A 22,797-nucleotide genomic window follows, 5' to 3' on the forward strand; every position below is an offset into this window, starting at 1 on the left:
ATCTATTTCTGTGATCGCCACAGTCCACGCCCTCTCACCTGAAAACCCTTTGACGTAGTGCACCTAGGCCCGCCCCCCGGCCGCCCACGTCAACTGTTTTCCCGCTTCAGCTCCGAGTATAGCGTACGAAGTTACGAGCCAGCCACGATGGTCATCTTCATCATTGCCCGTCACGTGTCGCCACGATTGCTTCATCGTTATGACCGATCATCGACCAGATCGTGAGTTTCGCATTTATGTCAATATCGTCTTTTCAGCTCTCAACTGTGACCACATGATGAGGAATCTCATCAGACCCAAAAAACGGGCAGACGTCAGCCACAATGTCGTAACTCGTCAACTCGTGCGCACTCGTGGGGCTGCTGAAACTTTGTCGAGGGCCCAAACAGGCCACATCCCAGTTGAAGCCACAGGCGTGCCCCGGAGGGCCTGAGCGTCAAGTGGCTAGTGAAAAGTCTGGCCTTGTTTCTTGCTTGCAAAAGACACCTTGTGCACAACTTTCTGATGGAGTCCGCCCAGGTTTCATGTCTGTGGCCATGCATCTCTCTGCGGAGGGACGTTTGACAGCACTCTCCAAAACACTCAGACACGCAAGCCTCACCCCTCCATGCTGCGGGAAAACACTCCCCCAGAACGTCGGTCTTGACACTCCTTATCATAGTATCGAACCCCGGCAAGGAACATCCCTGAAGCATCTTGCAGAAACAAATGCAAGTCAGACACACCCATCCATTACCTACCCAACATAATGGTGCCTCCGCCACCCGTGCCGCCTGCGCCTCAGGACGCTCAGATCTCATCCGTGCGTCCGTGGCATCCTTGATCTTGGTCCATGTCCGCCAATAAATATATACATTATCCTTTTTTTCGGAAACCGGGATTCCAGATCGATGTGGCTAATACATCCAACGGAATAAATTCCCATCTTCACGTTTTGGGCGATTCGGCCGTTGCGTTACGCTGCTTGGCCGCCTCGAGTGCCCTCTTTATCCGATATTGGTGCGCCGGGTCATCCCCTATCCGATCAATGACCTCGCGAGTCAAGGCGATGGCAGCTTGAGGGCTTTTGGTGACACTGGCCAGTCGGGTATTCATCTCCTCCACTAGCTTCGCGTCTTCCTTGGCCTTTTCTTTTTCTAGGCTGCTATAGGTACTCTTGTCCGCATTGCCGACTCGGGCTTCCGATACCGAAACTCCATAATCGGCATCGTTCAGCAGGCCGTCGCCTTCGTTGGACAGAGCGAGTAGTTTGCGTGAATCTGCCATCACAACTCCGACCAGATCTTGAGCCAGTGACAGCGTATCTCGCGCTCCTCCAGGCTCGTAGAGCTTTTTCTTCAGCGACCCGTCTTCGTCGGACCAGATGACCCGTTTGACATCTTCTAGCTTAGCCAGGACATCGTCAATGAACAATTGATTGTCACCCAGTCCCCGAACGGTAGCCCGGTCAAAGCTGTCCATCAATTTGTTTGCACGTTCGTCTTTGGCACGAGCTTCATGAAGCGCTTGCGCCTTCTCGGCGACCTCAAAATCCTTCTCCAGACTCTTCATGCCGTCCTTGTCGTTGTTCGTGTAGAGAATCGTAAGCTCGAGATGTTTCCGTCTCCTCTCGCGCTCAACATTCGCCTCAGCCACCTTACGATGCCGGACTTCGATCTTATTGAAGACCTTGAGCGCACAGTTCATGACCTCGGACATGCTTGCTCGGTCGCCTTCCAGCTTGAAGCAACGACTCATCGACTCGCTTTCCCGGTCCAAAAGGTCTATCGCCGTGTTGTAGGCTGGCTTCAACTCGTCAATCTCTTTCTGGAGTCTCTGGGTCACTTTCATAAATACTTGTGCCGTGAAAGACTCGAGCTCTCCTTGGTTTTCTTGATATTTTCGATCAGCTTCAGACAGTTTGAATTCGGCTTCCAGCTCTCCAATGTCTGCATAGCCGATCTCATTATCGTTGAATAGTCCATCAATGTGAGTCTCGGATCCCTCTTGACGAGCCCGTCTCTCGGCATCTTGCTGCTTTCGGACTTCTCGGTTGGTCCGGTCCCATTCGACCACAGTCTCACGGATGAACCCAAACTGATCGGGCACAGCCACAATTTTGGTCTTTAGCTCTTTGATTTTGGGATGCTGGATAGAGTCAACGGAAAAGTCCGCAGGCAAGAGTGATTGCAAGGCAGTCACAGCCTGCTTCAACGGGTCTTGCGGTGGTAAAATCGTTGGCGTGCCTATACGCATGGCCGGCGGAGGCTCGCTTTTGACCGCATCGTCTCCAGCTCTTATGGCACTTGGTGGCTGGGGAGCCTTTTGCCTGATGGCCATGCTCTGCTTTCTAATCAGACCAATGAATGCTTCTTGATGTTCCTGCTTTCCTGTGGTGGAAGAGGGCCTGACTGGACCGAGTAACGTCTCCTGCGCCATCAACCGCCCAGAATCTGTCACCGCATGCCGTAACGATGAGTATGCTTGATCCGCGGGCTGCAAAGGCTGCGCCTTCTCATCCTGACCAGCCGTACTGTAGCGAAAAGGGGTATATGCGGGCCGAGAAGGCTCAAATTTTATTGGTACGACAGGCCTTTGCATATCCAAAGGTCGACTTGACAACGGTTGTGGCATCTCTGGTTCCACGATCATCGGTGCATTCACACTCGGTGATGGTGGTTGTAGTGTAACATAGTCTTCCATGACCATTGGTCCATTGTTGCTGGGTGAAGGTGCACTCAAAGAAAGGTTAGGATCACTTTGGCCTTCTGATGACATGCTGATGGATGGTCCTGCAGGCTTTCTGCCGACAAAATTGATTGGTCTGGGACGACCGCCAGGACTGTAGGCTTCCTCCTCGGCAAGTGAAGTCACACCAGCACCTGGGTTGTCCATAGAGTCATGTACTACTTTCAGTGTTGGTGCTGCTGCTGCTGCTGCTGTCATCACGGGAGCTCTGGGACGTCCTCCCGGACTGTAAGCCTCTTCTTCTACGATAGCACTCAGGCCGCCTCCTGAGTTGTCTTTGGCAGCAGCATTGCTCACAGGTTGACCGGGTGCTGCCACAGACGGCTTAATCGAGGAAAGCGGCTGAGAAGGCACGACGCTGCCAACCTTCTCTGTCTTAGTCTGGGACTGTTGTTCTATCCGATCATCAGCGGGGCTTTGAGATGATGGCACCACATCTCCCACTGGTGGTTGTTGATGGGACGGTTGTTGGGCCGTGAAAGCCACTGGCTGTGCAATTTCCATGTTGCCGGCTCCGACACCTTCGATTTGTCCTTGTTTGACCACTGATTGCGGCAGGGCTGCCTGCATATCTGCAAGGCTAGCAGTTTTCTTGACCTCCTTTGTGGCTTTGTTCAGTTCCACTCCATAGAGCAGACTCCTTAAACGAAGCTCTTTTGTGACGAACGTCTGAAATACCTCGAACTTCTCCTCATCAGGCTCGGCAGATGATTCCTTCCTGAGCATGGCAGCGTATCTCTTCAGCGACGCTTTGAACTCTGGCTCCAGATCTGCGTAGGGATCCAGTGGCTTGACCCTCGAGACAGGCTCCGGCGACGAATCGCGTGTAGAAGATCGAGAAACAGGCCGTGAAGCTGTTTCTCGGTCGCCGTTCAACTTCGAAGGCGTGCTCCATGCTTGAATGACGCTGTCGATAACGCCAGCGCCATTCAGACTGTCCGAGCGTATGGATGCATGATCACTTTGACGACGGGCAGACGACGGATTCTCGTTGCTCTGTGGTTGTGACCACTCGACTTGATGTGTCCGTGAGTGCGGATGCGAGGGTCTGCGAGCAGACACTGGGCTATGGACCCCGATCTCTACTGTTTCTTTTGGTGACTGAGGCACAGGAGGGTCTACATGTACTTGCTCCACGGGGTTCAGGGCTTGACCTTGACTTGAAGTGGCTGGAGGCGGTAGGGGAGGACTTGTCGGTGACATGTCGGCTGGTGCTCCAGGCTGATAGTGTTCCCAGTCAGAAGGACCGCCAAACCCAAACGTCTGTGAGGGCGCCGCCACGCCCTCATATGGCTTCTGATATGTTTGGTAGTCATTGGGTGGCTGTGCTGTATGTGTCTTTCCTTCCTGCTTCCAGGACACATTGTTTGGTTCAATTGGTGAAACCAAGGGACCGTCATTTGTACCGAACACCTGCTGCGGCAAGGGTGCCGTTGGATAATAGGGAGGAGCGGTCACCGGAGGGCCTTGAGATGTCCATGGGTTCTGCGACTGTGGCTCGTAGTGATGAGAAGGAGGCTTGTGCGAGTATTCGGTTGGTGGAGCGTTAAGTCGACTATACTGAGCCTGAATCTCAGCCTGATATGCAGCCGGGCGTGGAGGGGGCGGAGGAGGCGGCGGTGTAGGTGTGGGAAGCGTCGAGTCTTGGAAAGGAGGTCTTGACTGATATGGATCGTTCCATGGGGTGCTATATTGCTGCGACTGTTCGTAGCTTCCAACGTGAGGCAACGGTGCTTGCTGGTGGTGATAATTCAAGGCAGGCGCGAACTCCGGCTGCGGACTGACTCGACCCGCACCTGTCGCACTCGACGGCCGGGGAGGAAGAGGAGGTCTGACATCGTAGTTCTGTGAAGTAGTTGACTGGTTATAATCCACTCCCCATGCGGACGTAACAAACTGAGGAGGCTCTTGTTGGCTGGGCGCAGGCGGCGGCGGCGGGGGAGGAGGCAAGGGCGGCCCAAACGCATTGGAGCCGGCATTGTAAGGCGATACAGGCGATGTATGCTGGAATCTAGGATCGGCCCATCCTGACTTGCGTGGAGGTGCTTGCCATGGGGGTTGTGGTGGACCAGGAGTCTGCTGCGAATAGTTGTACGGCTGATTGTAGGGGTTCATATTGTCTTTCAGAGTGACGGCCTTGTCGCACAGGCCAATATTTGCCGCTCCATTGATATGCACCGGGAGCAGAGAAAGTCAGTCAGACTATACTTGAATAAGACTGGGGATTGCGACCCCGTTGCAGGAAGAGCTCATTGATGGATGCCTTTTTCAGAACTTCGCAGTCTGATCTGAGTTCGCAGAAGCTGGGGCACATGCTCCAATCTGGGGCGCGGCCGGCGTATGGAGTCAAGACCTCAGCCTTGTGCAAAACGCGTTTGATGCCTGCTTACTTAAAGTGGGTTACGAATCTCTAAGACACCGAGTACTGTAAACAGTGTGCTGACTCCTTCATTTTGGAAGCGAAGTTGTTTGACATGTCCTTCTGGACGTCACTAATATTGTCTCATAAATACATGGGTGTCCTCCAGCTCGCCTAACCGCTAAGATCAAGGACAACTCGTCCCTGCAACTTCCCCTTGTCCATCCTCTCAAACACCTCTGTTAACTTGCTCATAGGTTGAGTCTCGAAATGTGTCTTCACGAGACCCCTATACAGAATTAGTGCATACTCGACCACAAACAATGGTCGTGCTTACCGAGCTGCCATCTCCAGAGTATCAATGGCATCTTTTCTGTTTCCAACCGCACTGCCCACGATACGCTTCTCCAGTGCCAGGATGCTGGCGGGGTCCGCAGTCGCAATGGGGACCGCGTCTCCTTCCGGGACACCGACGCAAACCAGTGTCCCTCTGAACTTGAGGAAGCTCAAGCCTTGAGCATATGCGGCATTGCTGGCGGTGCAGACTACAACAGCGGCGGCACCGACGCCTCCAGTGGCCTCCTTGACATCCTCGACCAGCTTCTTGGTGCCTTCGTCATCCCGGCCGTATTTGCTCAGATCAAAGAAGACCTCGGCGCCACACTCCTTGACGAGCTTTTCCTTCTCGCCCATATCGATACCGATCATGCGGAAACCCATTCCGCGGGCTCCAATCTGCAGTGCCAGATGTCCCAATCCGCCTCCCGCACCTGGAATGACGACCCAGTCGCCGGGTCTTGCTCCGGATTTGACGAGGGCGCTGTAAACCGTGACACCTGCATCAAAAGCAATCAGTTACCTTGCATCACATCAAAGACAGGCAAGGGACCGTACCTCCACAGAGCATGGGAGCAGCTGCGTCACTGGGAAGAGCATCCGGGATAGGAGTCACATAGTGAGCGGGTGCCAGGGCGTATTGCTGAAATGTTCCTGGAGTGTAGTAGCCACTGATCTTGCCAGCGGTACAACATGCATCGGCACCAGCGAGGCAGGGTATGCAGTTTCCACAGGCGGAGGCCATCCACTTGATGCCTACACGGTCCCCGATCTTGAGGCCAGAGCTCTCGGCGCCAGATCCAAAGGCAGCTACAGTCCCCACCCCTTCGTGTCCACCGACTTGTCCTTTTTGTGTGGGAGCAGGAAGCCACGCCCAGGAGTTGGTCATGACACCCATGTCGCTATGGCAGACGCCTGAATGTGTCAAGTTGATCAACACCTCATTTACGCCAGGTTTGGGGGTTTCAATCTCCTCGAGCTTGGTCGAGATACTACCTGGGTTGTCGTAGATGAGGGCCTTGTGCCGCGAAGGTACTTCAACGGATCCCATATTGACGGTATGTTGTGTGAGAAGAGGACAGTAGCAGGACTAGGGTAGGATTTCGGTGGATGAAGTCAAAAGCAAGCGACCTGCAGGTATGATATTGACAGAGGGGATGAGAACGCGGTGCCCTTAACTCATATTAAGTACCACCGCGGAATGAAGGGTCTCGTTCATGAAGAGGGGCATGAAATGCTCGTGCCGGAAATGGGATCGGCTCCTGTCCACAGTGTCCAGCCTTACATCACTCAGCGAAAGGATTGCGGGGGACAATCCAGGCGGGCATTGGGCGTCCAGGCCTCGCTGGGAATTGATCTTCGAACTGGTCGAGTCAGTTGGCATAGAGTCTACTCGTAGGTGGCTTCTCGGAGCGCGTGAGGGACAACATTGGGTGGAGGGGTAAAGATAAACATACCCATTTTATTATTCGCGAACCTCGGCCCAACCTAAGGTAACAGCCTGGGACCCCCTGGGGCTGGGCGTTCTGGGGCGGCATGCGGATTGATTCGAGTACCCCTCGTGGAGAAAATACCCCGCGGAATGCCGTGCACGGACAGAAATATACCGAAGTCAAGAGCCGAGATAGTGCCTGCAAATGAGAGGTGCTGGTGACCAGGAGAAGAGTACCTAGGTACTGATGCATGGACCAAACCTCTCGGACAGCCCAGCGCAGGTCAGGCCAGGCGTAAAATTGTGATGATATTAGAATTATCCATCGCAGACAACTACACACAACGAGACAGGCGAACGCAGGTAGCAGACCAAAGTGCAGCCAGAAAGCCATTTTGTGATCAATCGCGATAGCCTGCGACAACCGTAGCCTCCCACGGTCGAATGACCCGGAGATCCTCAGGCGATTGAAGTCGTAAATGTGGCCATCTCCAGCATGACATGATGATATGAGATTTTCTCCGCCCATGTAACACTTTTGAGCCGCATGGTCGCTAAGCAGGGCCGGCCAGTCTAGCATGAACAGCGCCGGTAAGCTCACCCACCCTGTTTCGGTAGGCGACTGGCACAGTATTTGGGAGCCGTCCTGAAATCGCAACGAGTTGATCCCTGATGTCCCTGAGATATTCGCCGGACATTGTAATGGAGCCATCCTCGAGTATTTCGAGTGCATCGAGCAGAAAGGTTGACTCCGCGGCAGGTGCGCCAACGATCAGGTGATAGAACAGGCTGCTGTGAGGTACAGCAGCAACGTCTTGCCGACAGCGGCAGACCTTGCCAAGAACCTTGAGCAAGCAAAGCACAGTCGCTGGTCTTCCTTCCGTCCGCTGCTGCAAGTCCTGGCGAGCAGCTTCGGCAGTCCGCATGAAGGAGCTAGCTATAACCATGACCGTGTTCTGCACCTGGTCGGCCAGTGGCGGTGTGGTTGTAAGAGATTGATAGCGATCAAATCCTGCGGCGAACCGTTGTTGCAGCTTCTCAAGGAATATCCGAGCTCGAACGTCTGGTGGGTGGCACTTGTTGAGCACCTCCCATACTATCCGGTCAAAGCAGCCCGCTTGCATCATGGTGCCAACAAAGTCATCATGAATTACCCAGGTCTTGAACTCTCGGTTCCCTTGGCTCTCGTCGATCTTGTCGTAAACATCACACTTGTACTCAGACGCGAACGAATCCCGTACGAACGAGGCAAGGATGTCTCGGACGACAGGTTTTCTGTCTCCCAAAGTGTTGGGAAACTCCATGTTACTTCCTTGTAAAGAGAGATCGTCGAATCTGTCGAAGAAGGTCGACATATCTGACGTCTTGGGTTTTGTGTGCAAGGTCACTCGTCCTGAGCATGGGATCCGATGGGCATTTATATCTCAGCTGCCCACTCAGCCATGGAGTATAGACCTAGCGGTCATCTGGTTCGCAAAAAAGACCATGAGGTCGCTCCACTGATAAGGTGCAAACCTTCGACTGTATGATGATGGCAAGCGAAGGGACCAAATTTCACTGGAGACGCATTGCCGATGGTGACTGCACTGTAGCACCAGCCCGCTGTTGCTCAGCACAACCAGCGCCATGCGGAGCGAACTTCTCAAAATCTGTGTTGGGCGTAGGGCTCGACTAGACTCGACCGGTCCTTGTAGAGCATGCCGATGCACTCCGATACTCTTGAGAAATGTAGTCAAAAGCTCAGAAGGAAGACGAATCCATGGGGGAGGGAGTGCACGTGACCTGCGGTTGTGAACAGGCGCGTGCTGCGACGCTCCCATTGGACTCAGCTTAGCCTGCAGGAGTACAGCCTCCATACGGGAACTTTCTCGGAGAGGCTGAGAGGATGTCTGACCGATGGCCGCATATGATAGCTGATTCTGCCCTTCTCATTAGGGATAATATGACCACAGAAAATGTGCTGGTATTGCAACAGGTTCAGTGTGACCCCAGTAGCGAGGCAGACTTATATGCACATAGCAGCCACCAAGCGGCCATCAAGGTCGACATCAGTGCCACTGGCTATGCAGCGGGATCCGCAACCCTGCTGTGGCGGTCAGATTGATTTGGTGGATTGAGCATTAGAACCCTTCGCCCAGGAACCGTCGCACTTAGTTCACCCAATATCAACTTGAAGTGAGGTCGATAGTTTCTGTTCTCAGGTCAAAAGTGACCACAATCTTCACCTGTCCATCGGAAGCCTACCCTGGTGCAGTGTGCATTGAGACTTGCTGCACAGCGGTGCTGTGCTCCGGTTGTCTGAACTCATGTTGAACCTCTTCAGCATGCACTGTTGAACGCTGCTGGATTGCCTTGCAGTTGCATCGCCGAAACGAGTGATGCCGCACGGCCCAAAGTGGACGAGTTCCTTCTGTTGAATGGGAGCACATACCTAAAGAGGGCGAATGCATCGCCATTGTCCTTGGAATCTGCCTGCTTCTGCCGTCGCCGGACGCAAATGTCAAGCGAGCCCAACTCCACTCGCCCATTCACTGCACTTCACCAAAGAAATCTAGCTTTCTTGCTTGCCGGCATGCATCGGAACCCAACTTCTACGGAAGCTATGTTGCATAGGAGGATAGCGGGACATCTTCGTCACAGTGATGCAATGCAGCACCGCCGAAGTGCCCTGGTTGAACCCTGACGATATGAAGGCAACGCACATCAGTCTTCCTTGATGCTGATAGCTAGCACGAGACAGAATAGGCATGCGATAACCTAAATCTCGTCAACACGTACACCCTAGCCTGCCTGCCACTACATACCAGGGTAGTTAGTACTGCCACAGAATGGAGCTCCCATCCACCGAAAAGAGCATAACCCCGAGACATCTCCTGTTGCCAGTGAAAGAAACGACTAGCTCCAAGGATAGAAATGAGGATAGCGGACCCATGGCACACCGACGATAATGGCACACTGACGACAAAGAAGCCAAGAACCGGATTGGGATGCAGGCTATGTTGAAGTTGCATCAGTTGCGCTATGATGACCCCTAGGATGGCGAACGCCTGGCCAGTACGAAGATAACCCAGGAATGTCCTTTCATTTGCTGCGACGAGGGGAGAATCAGCCAGTGTGACAAGAGCAACAACTCAATTATGCGCAAGTTCTCGCAGTATCATCCATTTGCGTCGTCCTTACCCAAGTGATCACGGCACTTCGCATGAGGAACACCTAGAGAGACATGACTTCTCCACCACCGTACAATTCTCGGAGTGCGCCTGTCTGTGATTGTGACTGGGAGAGTGGAAAAAGGTTGATCCTGGCTTTGGTCCAACTCAAGTGCCTCCTGGTCGGACGGGTTTGATAGACTATGGCGCACGGGAGGCAGCTCACGCTGCGTGGCTTCGGCCATCTCGTTGTCGGAGCAGTGGTTGTTTGATATGTAGCTGCATTGAGCGTCGATCGTGATTGACGCAAGCCTTATCCCCGATGTAAGCTGTTCAAGGTGTTGAAGACGTCAAGACGGACCGCCGAGCTGTGAGGGTATCAATCAATCATCCCTGGTGCAAAACCGTCGTTCTTTGCTGTCGTGCTGGAAAGTCAGTGTCGAGAGAAGGAATGTAGGGTAACGGTATCTAGCAGTTCGGAATGACCCGAGTAAATTACCCAAGGCAAGGAGTGTGTTGCCTCACTAGCGATTAAACCATGTAGAAATGACGGCAGCAGCCTCGACTACCTTTAATTAAGTGGTCTAACTAAGGTGTCGGGCGATGGCTTATCCCGGTTTTTTCGTTACCAGCCACGCCCAATCAAAGCATAAATCAAGAGAGAAACAGAGAGCAACCCCAACCTCCTCGCTTGAGAGAGGACTCTTCTTCTTCTTTTACATCCTTGCGCATATTCGGATCTTCTCTATCTGGTTCTTGAAATTCCGCTTTATCCCTTGCTCTGTTCTTGTTGTCGACCGTGCGCTGTGCATCAAGATCCGTTGCCAGTGGCCTGTGACACCCAGAGACCATACCCCGCAGCCGTCCTTCCGTGCCCTTATCGCGCCGTGACCACCAGCACAGACAACTGCGCCCTCGAACTCCCAGAATTGACGAACACGATCATAATTTGCCTGGACACAGCCTACGATCAAGATGCTTGGAGGTCTACTTTTCTCCTTCTGGAGAATTATTGAGATCCTCACGCTTATCCCGGTCATTGGCATGCTGGTATGCATCATTTCAGGCCTAGAGGTCGCTGTCAACATACTGACCAGTTCTAGGCGTGGTTCGTTTCTGGCTTCAACAGCAACAACCAATTGACGCCGTCCTTCATCCTTGTCCTCTTCATTGTTTCCGTTCTAGCCTGCGCCTGGGCTATTGCGACTCTACTGCGTCTCGGATCGACTCGACGCTCTGCTCTGTTTGTTGCTTTTATCGATCTCTGCTTCGTTGGGGCCTTCGTTGCCGCAGACTACGAGCTCCGAGGCATTTCGAAGGCCAACTGTGCCAACTTCACGACCGGGTCCATCTACGTCAATCTTGGTCCCTTTGGATACTATGGTCGGAGCAGTGGCTCATCATGGGCACTCAACCTGAACAAGAACTGCACCATGCTGAAAGCCTCGTGGGCATTCAGTATCATGAACACGGTCTTCTTTTTCTTCACTTTCATCCTTGCGCTCTTCCTGCACCGTCACGAATCGCGACAGAGAGTGGTTGTTAAGGAGGTCAGGAGATCGAGACATAGCAGCAGAAGGGGCCACTCTCGTTCAGGCTCAAGAAGGAGTAGCAGTCGACGCCGCACCTATGTTTGAATCGACAAATAAAGAGGCGGGAACTGCTCGGACACCACAGCAGGATTGGTATGGTGGTCCTCACGAATTTCCTTGGTTTGGCTGCATACGATGTCCACATAATCTGGCTGGAGGGAGACTGATGTATTAGCGGTTCAGCATGTTTTTTCAGCAGGTCTGTGAGTCATTTGGATGTGATTTTGGGCGGATGAACTGGATAGGGGATCAAATGCCATAAAGTTGCTAGATGAGCAATGTCGTGTTCGAGCTTACTACTGCAGTACACGGAATCGTGTACTTGTGACAGAAACCATGCCCTCTTCGATTGGTGGTTTCCCCAGACCAGACTGCGATCTGTATATGTATGAAAAGAGTGGAGGGTATGAGGTCTCTGTGGAGTGATACTGGTAAGGTGGTGGTGACACCCAATTGGAATCAGCGGCTGCCATGCCGGAGGTGGCCGATGTCCTTCTCTTACATTTTCCAATATTCAGAGACTCATTGGATCTCCCCACCTTTATCAGTAGCAATCCGTGGCAACCACCGTCTTACTCGTACATTCGCTCGTACCATTTGCCTCGTTCCTTTTGGGAATCTGTGCCCACTTCATCTCACGCTCATCTCATCTTTCTCTGCTTTATTATCATCTTCTTGTCCCATCTGCTCGCAAGGTCAATGGGCACAGTTCTCAAGACACTGGCGCAAAGTCGAGGTATATTGCAGGATTGGCCACCGTGAGATGGACGGCAGTGGTTATGGAGCGGCAGCGCAAGACATCAAATCCGTGGCAACAATCGACCCTGACACCGGCTTGATCACGAACATTGATAAGGTCCGAGAAGCAGAGTACCCGTCTCTCGCCAGCACCACCTACCTTGATCATGCAGGGACAACATTATACGCGAAAAGTCTCATCGACGCGTATTCCAGAGAGTTGACACAGAATCTATTTGGGAATCCTCATTCGGCCTCGGCCTCGTCGCAGTTGTCGTCGCGTCGAATCGACGATGTTCGGCTACAGGTTTTGCGGTTTTTCAGCGCCGACCCTGATTCTTTTGACGTGGTTTTTGTTGCCAACGCCACTGCAGCCATCAAGCTTGTGGCTGATGCTTTTCGTGATAACGACAATGGCTTTAGATATCAATATCATATCGACTCACACACCAGCCTTATAGGTGTCAGAGAGCTTGCATCAAGAAGCAGCACGTGTCTCAATGGTGACGGCGAGGTTGAGGATTGGTTGTCGGGGCTTGAGCATCCAAATGCCAACAGCAACGGGGACTTGTCGCTGTTTGCATATCCCGCTCAATCAAACATGACTGGTCGGCGCTTGCCACTCCAATGGAATCAAAGAATATTACATGCGCGAAAGTCCTACAGTCAGCCTGTCTACACTCTCCTCGATGCAGCCGCTCTGGTGTCGACCGCAGCACTCGATCTCTCCGACGCTTCCACCGCTCCCGATTTTACGGCGGTCAGCTTCTACAAAATATTCGGATTTCCACCTTTGGGTGCGCTCATAGTCCGAAAGGATTCTGCAAAAGTCCTCCTGCAGCGACGTTACTTCGGTGGCGGTACCGTGGACATGGTCACAGTATCTGGTGATGCTTGGCATGCAACTAAGGAGACATCGCTGCATAGTCGGCTCGAGGATGGAACGCTTCCATTTACCAACATCGTCGCTTTACAATTGGCTATGGAACAGCACAAAAGACTCTATGGCTCTATGTCCAGGGTCTCGAGACACGCGAGCTATCTTGCAGACACGTTACGTGCACAATTACGTGATCTACGCCACGCCAATGGGCATCAACTCTGTACCATATACAACAATGGACTCCTTCAGGACGCGAGACAAGGGCCTGTCATTGCTTTCAACCTCAGAGACTCGGATGGAAAATATATCAGCAATTCCGAGGTCGAGAAGCTCGGAATCGTCAAGAATATTCAGTTTAGGACTGGCCAACTCTGCAACCCTGGAGGGGTGGCAACTCATATTGGTCTCTCGCCGGACGAGCTGCGTCGGAATTATGCAGCCGGGCACAGGTGTGGTGATGACAACGATGTCCTTCAGGGTAAACCAACGGGTGTCATTCGAGTCAGTCTAGGGGCCATGAGCAGCCCCAAGGATGTAACGGACTTCGTTGACCTTTTGAAAGAGTTCTACGTTGATCTGAATCCAATTCAATCAAGCACGACAGAGCCGGTGGGAAATCTGTCAGCAGCTCCGCAGGTCAACAAATTCATCGTGGAAAGTCTGGCGGTTTTTCCCATCAAGAGCTGTGCCGCCTACAAAATCCCGCCGGGCGTGTCTTGGGATGTTGGTGTGAAAGGCCTGGCATGGGATAGAGAATGGTGTCTCGTACACCAAGGGACAAATATTGCTATGAGTCAGAAACGTTTTCCGCGTATGGCTCTTGTACGACCAGAGGTCGACCTGCAGAGGTATGTGCTCAGGCTTACGGCTGAGCTGGACTCTACCAGAGTTCGAAAGCTTGAAGTGAGTCTGGATTCAAAACCAAGATCGATGTCCTCGATCAATACGTGTGAGAGCACGACCAACAAGTCGTCGAACGTGTGCGGTGAAGATGTCGATGTACACGTCTATACATCTCCTGAAGTGGCAGGCTTCTTCACGGACGTGTTAGGTGTCCCGTGCACATTGGCACGTTTTCCAGGTCACGGCACGATTCGACAAGTCAGAGTACGTATACCTGGCACGGGCAAGGACGCCACGAAGGTCGGAAGATCAATCGCACTCGCCAATGAGAGCCCAATCCTCTTGGTCTCGCGGTCAAGCGTGAATCGTCTCAACGAGCAGATCAAGCACAATGGCGGTGTTGGCAAAGCAGTGGCTGCCGACTCGTTTCGAGGGAACATTGTGATTGCCGAGGATCCGGGTGCAGGGCAATTCGAAAACCCATACGCTGAAGATGACTGGACCGGTCTACAGATCGGGGATGAAGTTAATAACACGTTTGAGATGTTAGGACCATGTCAACGATGTCAGATGGTATGCGTCGATCAGAAAAGTGCAAAACGAAGGCAGGAGCCATTCAGCACTCTCGCAAAGACACGGAGGAAAGATGGAAGAGTCTGGTTTGGCATGCATATGTGCTTAGGGTTACAAGAGATGACTGCCATCAGCATCCAGGTTGGTGATCGTGTAACGCCGTACTTTGGTTTATGACCTGCGTGTCACCCAGCGGTAGCAGAGCAGCTACTATCTACCCAGGTACTTAGATACCTACTGTAAATATACAAAATATTACGGAACAGGTGGGATGAACTTCCTCATCGAACGATCAACCTACTTATCCTGTTTCACACATCTCAAGAATCACTGGCAGGACGCTGCTACTGTCTGAAGTGTCAGCAACTCGGCCAACTTCGATATGGGCTAGTGAAGCGGGATTGAAAGTGGTTCGCGGCTACGCCATTTCGTTTGCACCTGCCAAGCTCAATTGGAATGAGGAGTTTCTTCTTTACTCCCCGAGAGTCTTCTAATTTTCCTTCTGATTATCATTCACTTCGGACTGATATTGCTGCATGAACATGTCAGAGTCTCTTTTAGTCAAGGTAAGATCATGCAGCATCCGTCGTTTCTGGAGGTGAACTGCCATGTTACGCTGACCATCTGATCGAGGTCCGCAGGTATTGATGACAGTGACTCATCTTGCCTTTTTGCACGACTAAACTGTTACAATCGGAGACCCCCGAATTGACTAGGAAACAAGGGCCAAGCAACCTCGAATGACTTATCTTCTCTACATGTGAGCAGAGCGCAGCTGTATGCGCCTAATGTGTGAATGGTCTCCGCGAGGTACAAGTAGCTACACCTTTACGACAAAATCTCATTTGGAGACCATAATGAGGTCCCCATAGCACCAGCAACACCAGAACACAAGCAGCAACGCACTCGCTATACGGATCAGATGCAGTGCAATATCACGAATGAAGTTCATGTCGTCATGATGTTCGAACCGCCTCTAGACCTTGTCTTCGATTTGAAGGCGTGTCTTCTTCCGCTGGTGCAACTTCAAGTCGTCGCTCAACAAGTGAGACTCATCCGTGATTCCCACGGTGACGAGTTCATCATCGACCATTTCCCGAAGCATCGAGTCCAAGAAATTCCTTTGCTCAACCATAAAAGTTTTCGTTGCCGCAGTATCGAAGCTGCGACGAGCACGTTTGTGATCCCGGATTGCTTTGAGGTGAGCTCGGACACGCTCTTCCAACATCTCAAGACGATACTCTGCATACTGAGAGTAGAGTTCAGAGAGGTCGGAAATTGATCGCACCGTGGTGAGAACCGTATCATCTCTGACGAAGGCAGATTTAGGTCTGAACGAGGTCACCATCGTGATACGTTCGGAGCCACCCAGAGCTCTCAGCGCTTGATGCTCAATATATCGTCCTTGAAGCACGACGGCGTGCCCCTTGATTTCAAGTCAGTTCCCATACAGGATCCTTCGAAGGCCTGACTCACCATGCCCGGGCCACGAATTTTCATCACCTCGCCGTCGCCCTTTCGCAATGCTGTCTCACCGCCGATCATGTTTGTGCAGTCACTCAGCATCGTGACACAGACAAATGGATAGCTGTCAGTATGCCAATCGACAATTGGCTGGTCGTCTTCGAAGGGACAACCCGACACGCCTTCATCAGCGTCCCGATGCTCTTTCTCTTGGAAAGCCTGCTTTACAACTTCTTGCTCCTTGTCACTAGTGGAGGAGATATTGATATGGGCGATTTCAAAGTCCATTGCAGGAACGAGGTCGACACCAGCGATCTTGGAGACGATTTCAAGGACTTCTGGACTATGCCAGACGTCATAGATGAAGGGTGCATACCTATGTCATTTAGCATGGTGATTGCCCGGTGCCGTCAAGCAACTCACTCTGGGGCAAACCCTCTCAGCTGACACTGAGCGAGATTACTGGAGTATTTGCAATTATCCCAGACGGGCTTGCTCAGGACTTCTGCTCGCATCTGATGAACCGCCTCTTCGGTAAAGAGAGGGAAAGGCACTGATACGGCATTGGGCGAAACGCCTCTGTCTGCCATGCCTATCTCCGCCATAGTCCAGATCCTTTCGGGACTTTGGAATCTGAGGTGCTGTGCAGGCACGAAAGGAATGTGTCTCGGTAGCTTGGGAGCCATGTCGATCTTCGAAACTGATCTTTTTCTCTTGATTGCACCAAAGGATGTTGTGGTGGGAGGAGGAGGGAGGACATCTACTGAGGCCATTTTGATTACTTTGACGCCGATTTTGAAGACCAGAACGAGGCTAGGTATGACTGGATAAGGAATGCAGCAGTGAATGTCCAAGCACTCAAACAGTCAAACAACGAATTCTGTCAAGGTCGGAGATGAGTCTGAGTTTTGAGTTTGCAACGTCGTTGTTAATGGATATACAGACAAAGCGTGGAGACTTATATGGAAGTCCCTGAGGAAGCTTCAGCAAACATCAACCAACCTTGGTAAGGTGTATGTCCTCCTAAGACTTCAAAATAACGTCAGACTGTGGAATAGACGATTCGACAAGGTAGCAAGGCGACACAGACACCACTCAAAGATCAGCACCACATCTCCACCAGACAGAAACAATGGGAACATTGACAAGGCAGCATACTTCAGCCACCTGAAAGTGCTTCGATTCGGGGTCTTATCAATATCGTTATCTCGATCGCCTATCAAGAGGGTCATATAGTGGATATCCGTTCTCGGCGAAGCATCTAACAGACCTGGGGATGTCCGGAAAGAGGTCGCGTGGAGACTATCAGCTTCCGCCATGTCACCGCCAGAAGATGGGATTTTGATACTCAGTTGGGACTAAAATCACCCCGCGGTGACTAAGAGCGACGTTTTCACATGTGCACATCCTCAGGGAATTCTTTGGCCAGGCGAATTACTTCCCGGAACCATCTCCGTGTTCATTGGCCATGAGGAGGGCAGCAAGCAGAACGGTCAGCTCCGGTCTTGTTTCACAATCCCATGACCGCAAAGAAATCTCAGAATCCGACGGTTCAATGTCGAAATTCGGAGTCACAGCCGCACTTCAGGAAGCAGCCCTTGATGTCTTATAGCGCCCTACAATCTTGTTATTCAATGACAGCGACCGGAGCGGGAATGTTTCGCCAGGTCGTTCCATGTGTGGAAGACCCCGCGGTGCATGTAATGGATCTATTGACCAAAACAGGTATCGTGGCGGGCTCCGGAAAGCTTCCCTGGGCATATGGCTGACCAGTCACGGCTTGACCACGTCAAAGATTGTCTCCGACCACCTCAGTCGAGCACTATCGCAGCAAAGATCTAGCCAGCCTTTGACGCCCCTACATGTCATAAGGTTGGTGAATGCGCCTTGTGATGGAACAACGGCTGCGCTTGTGGCTGTCTCATCCGCACAATGGAGTTACCAACCAAGGCGCGGTGGACCGTGCTTGATATAAAGGCAGATCCTAGGTGATGCCTGGGAGCACTGCTGACGGTATTTAGGCTTTGGGCAGGCTAGGGCTAGACGATGCCTTTCGAAACCCGTCATGAGTATAACCGTGGCGAACAATGTTGTTGGGAAAAGACTACGCCATGAACAGAGTTATGAAGGATGAAAGTAAATCTCGACCTTGTACCGATATTCTCCTGTTGATGACTTGTATGGTCTAGCTCTGACGGGTAATTCCTTCTCTAGTCTTAATGCGCAAGGAGTGGTTGAACGAGGTTGATCTAGAACTGCTTCTGCATCTCGATGATCGCAATGGACCTCTGAGTCGCGTGTCAACCGCCGATGATCGAATGGCGGGGTATTGTTCTATAGTCAAAAGCCGGCATGAAATTGAACTTGAAAATGACACTAGGCTTATCGATAACAACGGGCCGCCATCGAGAACAGGGTTAGCTGCATCTTGATCGCTAGCCTGCATCTTCAACTTGTCCCGGACGGGATTTTGTCGATCGACGACATGGCAGCTTCAACAACGTCGAGCGAGTCTACTGGCCAGGGAGATCAATGGGAGAAGTCGAAAGTCGCTTTCCAATCGTGCGCTACTCATTCCTCGGTCCTCCGCCTCAAGTATACTAACCTCATGGAATCGACAGAAAGCGCAGTTCAGAATACTATGACCCGTGCCAGGAAGCCGCAAATCGAAGCATAAAGTGTATGAACAGAAACGGAGGAGACCGAGATATGTGTCAGGACTATTTTCAGTAAGTGGCCTGATGTCCCTTTCTATAATGGACCGCTCGGATTGGGTACATGTAACGCACGAGCGATGGTCGGTGTTATTGCTCGCCACAGCCAGGCTGACACAGGTTTGCAAACAGGGCCTACCGTGACTGCAAGAAGGAATGGGTACGGCACTTCCACATCCAATGCGACCAAGAATCTCACAGTGACAACAGATGGCGAGACGAAAAGCAGAGAAGAAAGGGTGGTTTTCTTGAGCAGACTTCAGTCAAGTGCAGGTACCTAGGCACCTCCATATACGCGGAACGAAGACGAGGGCAGCTGTATAAATGCAAGATACCATACAAAAAGCATAGCGTGGCGCAGGGAGGTGCGATTCATATCGGATGAGTGCGGCGCTTAATGGTAACGATTGCCCATTGTACAGTGTAAGAATAATCTGGTGGAAAGAGCAATAGATAACCAACACGTCTACTCCAAAGTATTACCTTTCCAGTCTATCTCAGATGCATAGCTTCGAGCATTGGGTCATACGGTCCTATTGTAAGAGTAATTGGACTGCACATACTCCATACTCCACAAAATATTATTTACATCCTCAATCCGCAACTTTTCCCCTCACACCTTTTGCTGTTGCGCATGCTGATCCTCGAGGACGAACATGTCCGATCCGAGCGTCACTGAACGCCGGATCCGTCCAATTCAAGATGCGGTCGCAACTGCGAATTGGAAGCAGGCGCTCCAGCTTTGCGACAAATGGTCCAAGAAAGGCGAAAAATCCGATCGATTCCTGGTAGGCATTCTCATCCCAGCGCCAGGGCTTGCGCCTGACGACTTGCTGTGAACAGGCCTTGAAAGCGTTCGTCCAAGTCAACCATCCCGAGAAGGCTCAGCATGACCGAGGCCACACGGAGGTCCTTGACCTCTGTAAACGGAACCCTCCCATCACCGACCCTGACGCCATATACCAGATGCAAGATGCACTCAAGAGTCTGTCATTGCGGGAAGTGGAAGGACCCAAGCTCTGGGAACGAGCAGTCACTGTGAAGCAGAACGACAAGGACCTGTACATCAGGTGGCTAAACCAGGCTATTGCCGACAATAACTGGCTCAGCGCCCAAAAGGTGTGAGAATACATGGTCTACTCCAAAAGTGCAAGAGACGGGACTGACATGGGGCCGCCATTCGACAGGCCACCATGGGGTTACGAAAGTCATTCCCAAAGGATCGCAATTACGAGTTCTGGAACATCATGATGTGCTATCTGATACACATGCAAGAAGGACTTCCCGAGAAGGACAGAACCTTGTTTGGCACATTAGCATACCGCATGATATCCAAGTCTGCCGAGACGATTCCTGCTGGTCAGGTCTGTATCCTGCTCACCGGTATTCACGGACACTGACAACGTGCAGGACGAGCTACTTGCGCCTGGCAAGGCTATCTCAACGCCTGAAGAGGTAGCGCTTCTTGTCCAAGTTTTGAATTCGACAGGTCATCCGGAAGAGTCCGTCAAGCTTTTGCAAGGGACTTTGCTGAATATGGAGTCTCGCGTGGGCAGACAAGATCCGCAGCTGATAGTATCCTTGCTGCTCCAGTCATTTTATGCGTCGAAACAGTGGGATGAAGCATTCACGGCATGCCAGACACTCCTGTCCAGGTTCCAAGCGGACGACCAAATATGGAAGCTCTGGCTAAAAGCACAGTCCGAGTCTCGTGCTGACAGGTAATTGAACCACATCGTCTTCTGGTCATGACTGAAATTTTCCCAGCAAGCGAGAGCAAGCACAAGCACTGTTGAATTCCGTGTGCAGTGTGAAGCCAACCATAAGGGCGGCGCAAATGGCCAAGATGAACTGGCTACATACACAAGGCGACAGCTCGTCTGACGCGCTGCTACAGACTTGCGAGGACTATGCTTCGGCATTCTCAAATAAAGCATTCTGTTACGATGACCTGAAAGCCTCATTACGCCAGCTCGACAAGGATCGCCTTGATAAATTTACGAAAACCCAATCCGAGGCCCCTGAGAGCTTTGGACATCTTTTCAACCTCAAAATGTCCTACGGCTTCACGCCTGCGGACATGCCGACAGAGGATTTCACGTCTTTTATACTACAAGCATTGGAAGTCTTTGAGAAATCGACCTCCACCACATCTCCCTGTCCTGAGGCAGCCATTCTTGCGATCCTGGCGATTCTCAGACTCTCACCTACTAAAGACTCACCACAAAACACCTTGTTCGCCGTAATATTACTTCAAATTGCCCGAGCAAAATTCGAAGACTACTACCTATTTTCCATCTTTTTGATCCTGCTGCAAGCCAACCTTGGTCTGCTGTCTCTAGCCATGCAAACATTCACCCGGCTCAGCGTTAAGAACATGCAGTACGAAACAGTGGCACACTTGATACTGACACGAATATCTTCACTGCATCCTGCTGCTACCAGCGGCAACGGCAACAGCAGTCTCGCATTCGAACCATCCAGCGCCATTGACACAGGCCTCACGATCATAGAAAACGCAGATACAGCACTCGTCCGCGGCATCCGTGAAGGTCTGCGATTCAACAGCTACTCAAATATATACAACAGTGTGAAAATGCGGTCAGACATTGAGCGCAGCATGAATAGGCAGATACTTGCCATCGAAGAGCGCAAGCTCGCCAGACTGCTCGGGGTCTCTGAGGAGACGGTGCTCCCTGTAGCCCTATCGCCGCTCGTTGACAAGCGAGATTACACTTACCTGCCGGCTTACCGTGAGGATGATGCGGAATTGGTTGCTCAGTATCGTTGTGGCCCGCTGCCCAAAGAGAAGTGGATCAATGCTATGGCTCTGTTCGACAATGTGGCGACATACTTGAAAGCCGAGTTCACGGGCCAGCCTGTGTTGTCTGCCAAAGCGTATGAGAACCTGCTTGAGTTGCAGAACAGGGTCGACGCTACTGACTTTTTTGACGGTCTCGAGGCGGAGTTGACAAAGGCTGAACTCGGCACCTTCGAATGTCACAAAGCTCTCGCACAGGTGACACTCTTGCTCAAGGATGGAAACTCTGAAAATATCAGTGCCTCGCTGGACAAGATCAAAACTTGGGCGTCGACAAGTCTCGACGACCACAAGACACGCACGTCAGGCTCAATTGTAGTCGGGGACGTCCGCATGCCAACCTGGGACGATTTACATACCAGTCTATCACAGCTCGAGACACTACAAGTCGTCGCAACGTTGTTGGGCATTTTGAGCAAGAAGAGCTCCGGCAAGTCGTCCAAAACCAAGACTTCGGCGGCGACGGTAGACAAGCAAGTCCTGTCGGAGTTGCAAGATCTGGTCGTGGCGCTGGAGACGCAAATCCACGACGACGCCCGCGTGCTCAAGGCTGAAGTCAACGCGCCGGGCGTGCTGGGAAAACTGGTGGATTGGGGCTTCGGGCGCGAAGAGCCATTCACAAAGCTCGAGGGCGTGCTGGAAAAATTGTGCGATGGTGTGACTATGGAGACTATTTGTGGAGGCCTGAAGGAGAGTTGGGAGGATGCGTTGGATGGGGTGTTGGCTATCAAGGTCAAGGTGTATAAGTAGCGGCACTCTTTACTCCGTTCTGGCATCTTTTAAGGGGAATATCCATAGCGAGGCGAGACTGGTAGATAGAGGTTGATGAGCTCGTCAGTTTGGGGTCAAGGTACATAACCGGCCGCAGAGGCAGAACAGATTGTTCATGACGAGGCTGGAAAACTACTTAAGGGCGTTACATTGGTGGCTTCTTATGCAGTGCTGATTCACGGATTGAGATGGATCTTGATCATTCGATTTCTCTCTGCTGGTATGGGATGCAGTGATCGGACACCGCTGTCTGTGACCTTGAGACTCGGACCGGCGAAGTAACACCAATTCCCCTTCCTTATCGCTCTTTTTGCAAAGCAAGGCTAAAGCCAAGTAGCGCCCATAGTTGCACCCCCCCCTAGCCTGAACGCCTCTGCGATATGCGTACATACATT

At 51.9% G+C, this 22,797-nt stretch overlaps 8 protein-coding genes across 8 annotated transcripts; 3 read left to right on the forward strand and 5 right to left on the reverse strand.

The window, feature by feature from the left end:
* Positions 1–927: 927 nt before the first annotated feature.
* EDD37DRAFT_568521 (uncharacterized protein) lies at positions 928–4,842 on the reverse strand (the record flags this gene model as incomplete). Its single annotated transcript, XM_062814192.1, has 2 exons — positions 928–2,778; positions 2,890–4,842. The coding sequence occupies 2 exons, from the start codon at positions 4,840–4,842 to the stop codon at positions 928–930; spliced, it is 3,804 nt and encodes a 1,267-aa protein (XP_062667496.1).
* Positions 4,843–5,260: 418 nt separating this feature from the next.
* On the reverse strand, positions 5,261–6,473 carry EDD37DRAFT_612116 (alcohol dehydrogenase; the record flags this gene model as incomplete). The annotated part of the gene is made up of 3 exons (XM_062815331.1): positions 5,261–5,375; positions 5,424–5,922; positions 5,981–6,473. The coding sequence occupies 3 exons, from the start codon at positions 6,471–6,473 to the stop codon at positions 5,261–5,263; spliced, it is 1,107 nt and encodes a 368-aa protein (XP_062667497.1).
* A 514-nt stretch (positions 6,474–6,987) lies between these two features.
* On the reverse strand, positions 6,988–8,562 carry EDD37DRAFT_125065 (uncharacterized protein). Its single transcript, XM_062809368.1, has one exon. It carries the CDS (start codon positions 8,207–8,209, stop codon positions 7,409–7,411), a length of 801 nt encoding a protein of 266 aa, XP_062667498.1. The 5' UTR covers positions 8,210–8,562; the 3' UTR covers positions 6,988–7,408.
* Positions 8,563–9,335: 773 nt separating this feature from the next.
* EDD37DRAFT_125112 (uncharacterized protein) lies at positions 9,336–10,573 on the reverse strand. The gene is made up of 2 exons (XM_062809369.1): positions 10,035–10,573; positions 9,336–9,942 (listed from the first exon to the last, which is right to left on the reverse strand). Exons 1-2 carry the CDS (start codon positions 10,246–10,248, stop codon positions 9,581–9,583), a joined length of 576 nt encoding a protein of 191 aa, XP_062667499.1. The 5' UTR covers positions 10,249–10,573; the 3' UTR covers positions 9,336–9,580.
* A 405-nt stretch (positions 10,574–10,978) lies between these two features.
* EDD37DRAFT_652970 (uncharacterized protein) lies at positions 10,979–11,640 on the forward strand (the record flags this gene model as incomplete). Its single annotated transcript, XM_062818507.1, has 2 exons — positions 10,979–11,053; positions 11,107–11,640. The coding sequence occupies 2 exons, from the start codon at positions 10,979–10,981 to the stop codon at positions 11,638–11,640; spliced, it is 609 nt and encodes a 202-aa protein (XP_062667500.1).
* Positions 11,641–12,358: 718 nt separating this feature from the next.
* EDD37DRAFT_567937 (selenocysteine lyase) lies at positions 12,359–14,809 on the forward strand (the record flags this gene model as incomplete). Its single annotated transcript, XM_062814168.1, has 1 exon — positions 12,359–14,809. One exon carries the CDS (start codon positions 12,359–12,361, stop codon positions 14,807–14,809), a length of 2,451 nt encoding a protein of 816 aa, XP_062667501.1.
* A 799-nt stretch (positions 14,810–15,608) lies between these two features.
* Positions 15,609–16,869, reverse strand: EDD37DRAFT_659302 (uncharacterized protein; the record flags this gene model as incomplete). The annotated part of the gene is made up of 3 exons (XM_062819031.1): positions 15,609–16,058; positions 16,109–16,472; positions 16,520–16,869. 3 exons carry the CDS (start codon positions 16,867–16,869, stop codon positions 15,609–15,611), a joined length of 1,164 nt encoding a protein of 387 aa, XP_062667502.1.
* Positions 16,870–19,319: 2,450 nt separating this feature from the next.
* EDD37DRAFT_125760 (N-acetyltransferase B complex non catalytic subunit-domain-containing protein) lies at positions 19,320–22,458 on the forward strand. The gene is made up of 6 exons (XM_062809378.1): positions 19,320–19,348; positions 19,460–19,598; positions 19,654–19,929; positions 19,998–20,174; positions 20,221–20,531; positions 20,578–22,458. Exons 2-6 carry the CDS (start codon positions 19,467–19,469, stop codon positions 22,379–22,381), a joined length of 2,700 nt encoding a protein of 899 aa, XP_062667503.1. The 5' UTR covers positions 19,320–19,348; positions 19,460–19,466; the 3' UTR covers positions 22,382–22,458.
* Positions 22,459–22,797: the final 339 nt, after the last annotated feature.

This window comes from Exophiala viscosa, assembly GCF_022695815.1.
Source record: "Exophiala viscosa unplaced genomic scaffold EDD37scaffold_10, whole genome shotgun sequence".
Classification (NCBI taxonomy): Eukaryota; Fungi; Ascomycota; class Eurotiomycetes; order Chaetothyriales; family Herpotrichiellaceae; genus Exophiala; species Exophiala viscosa.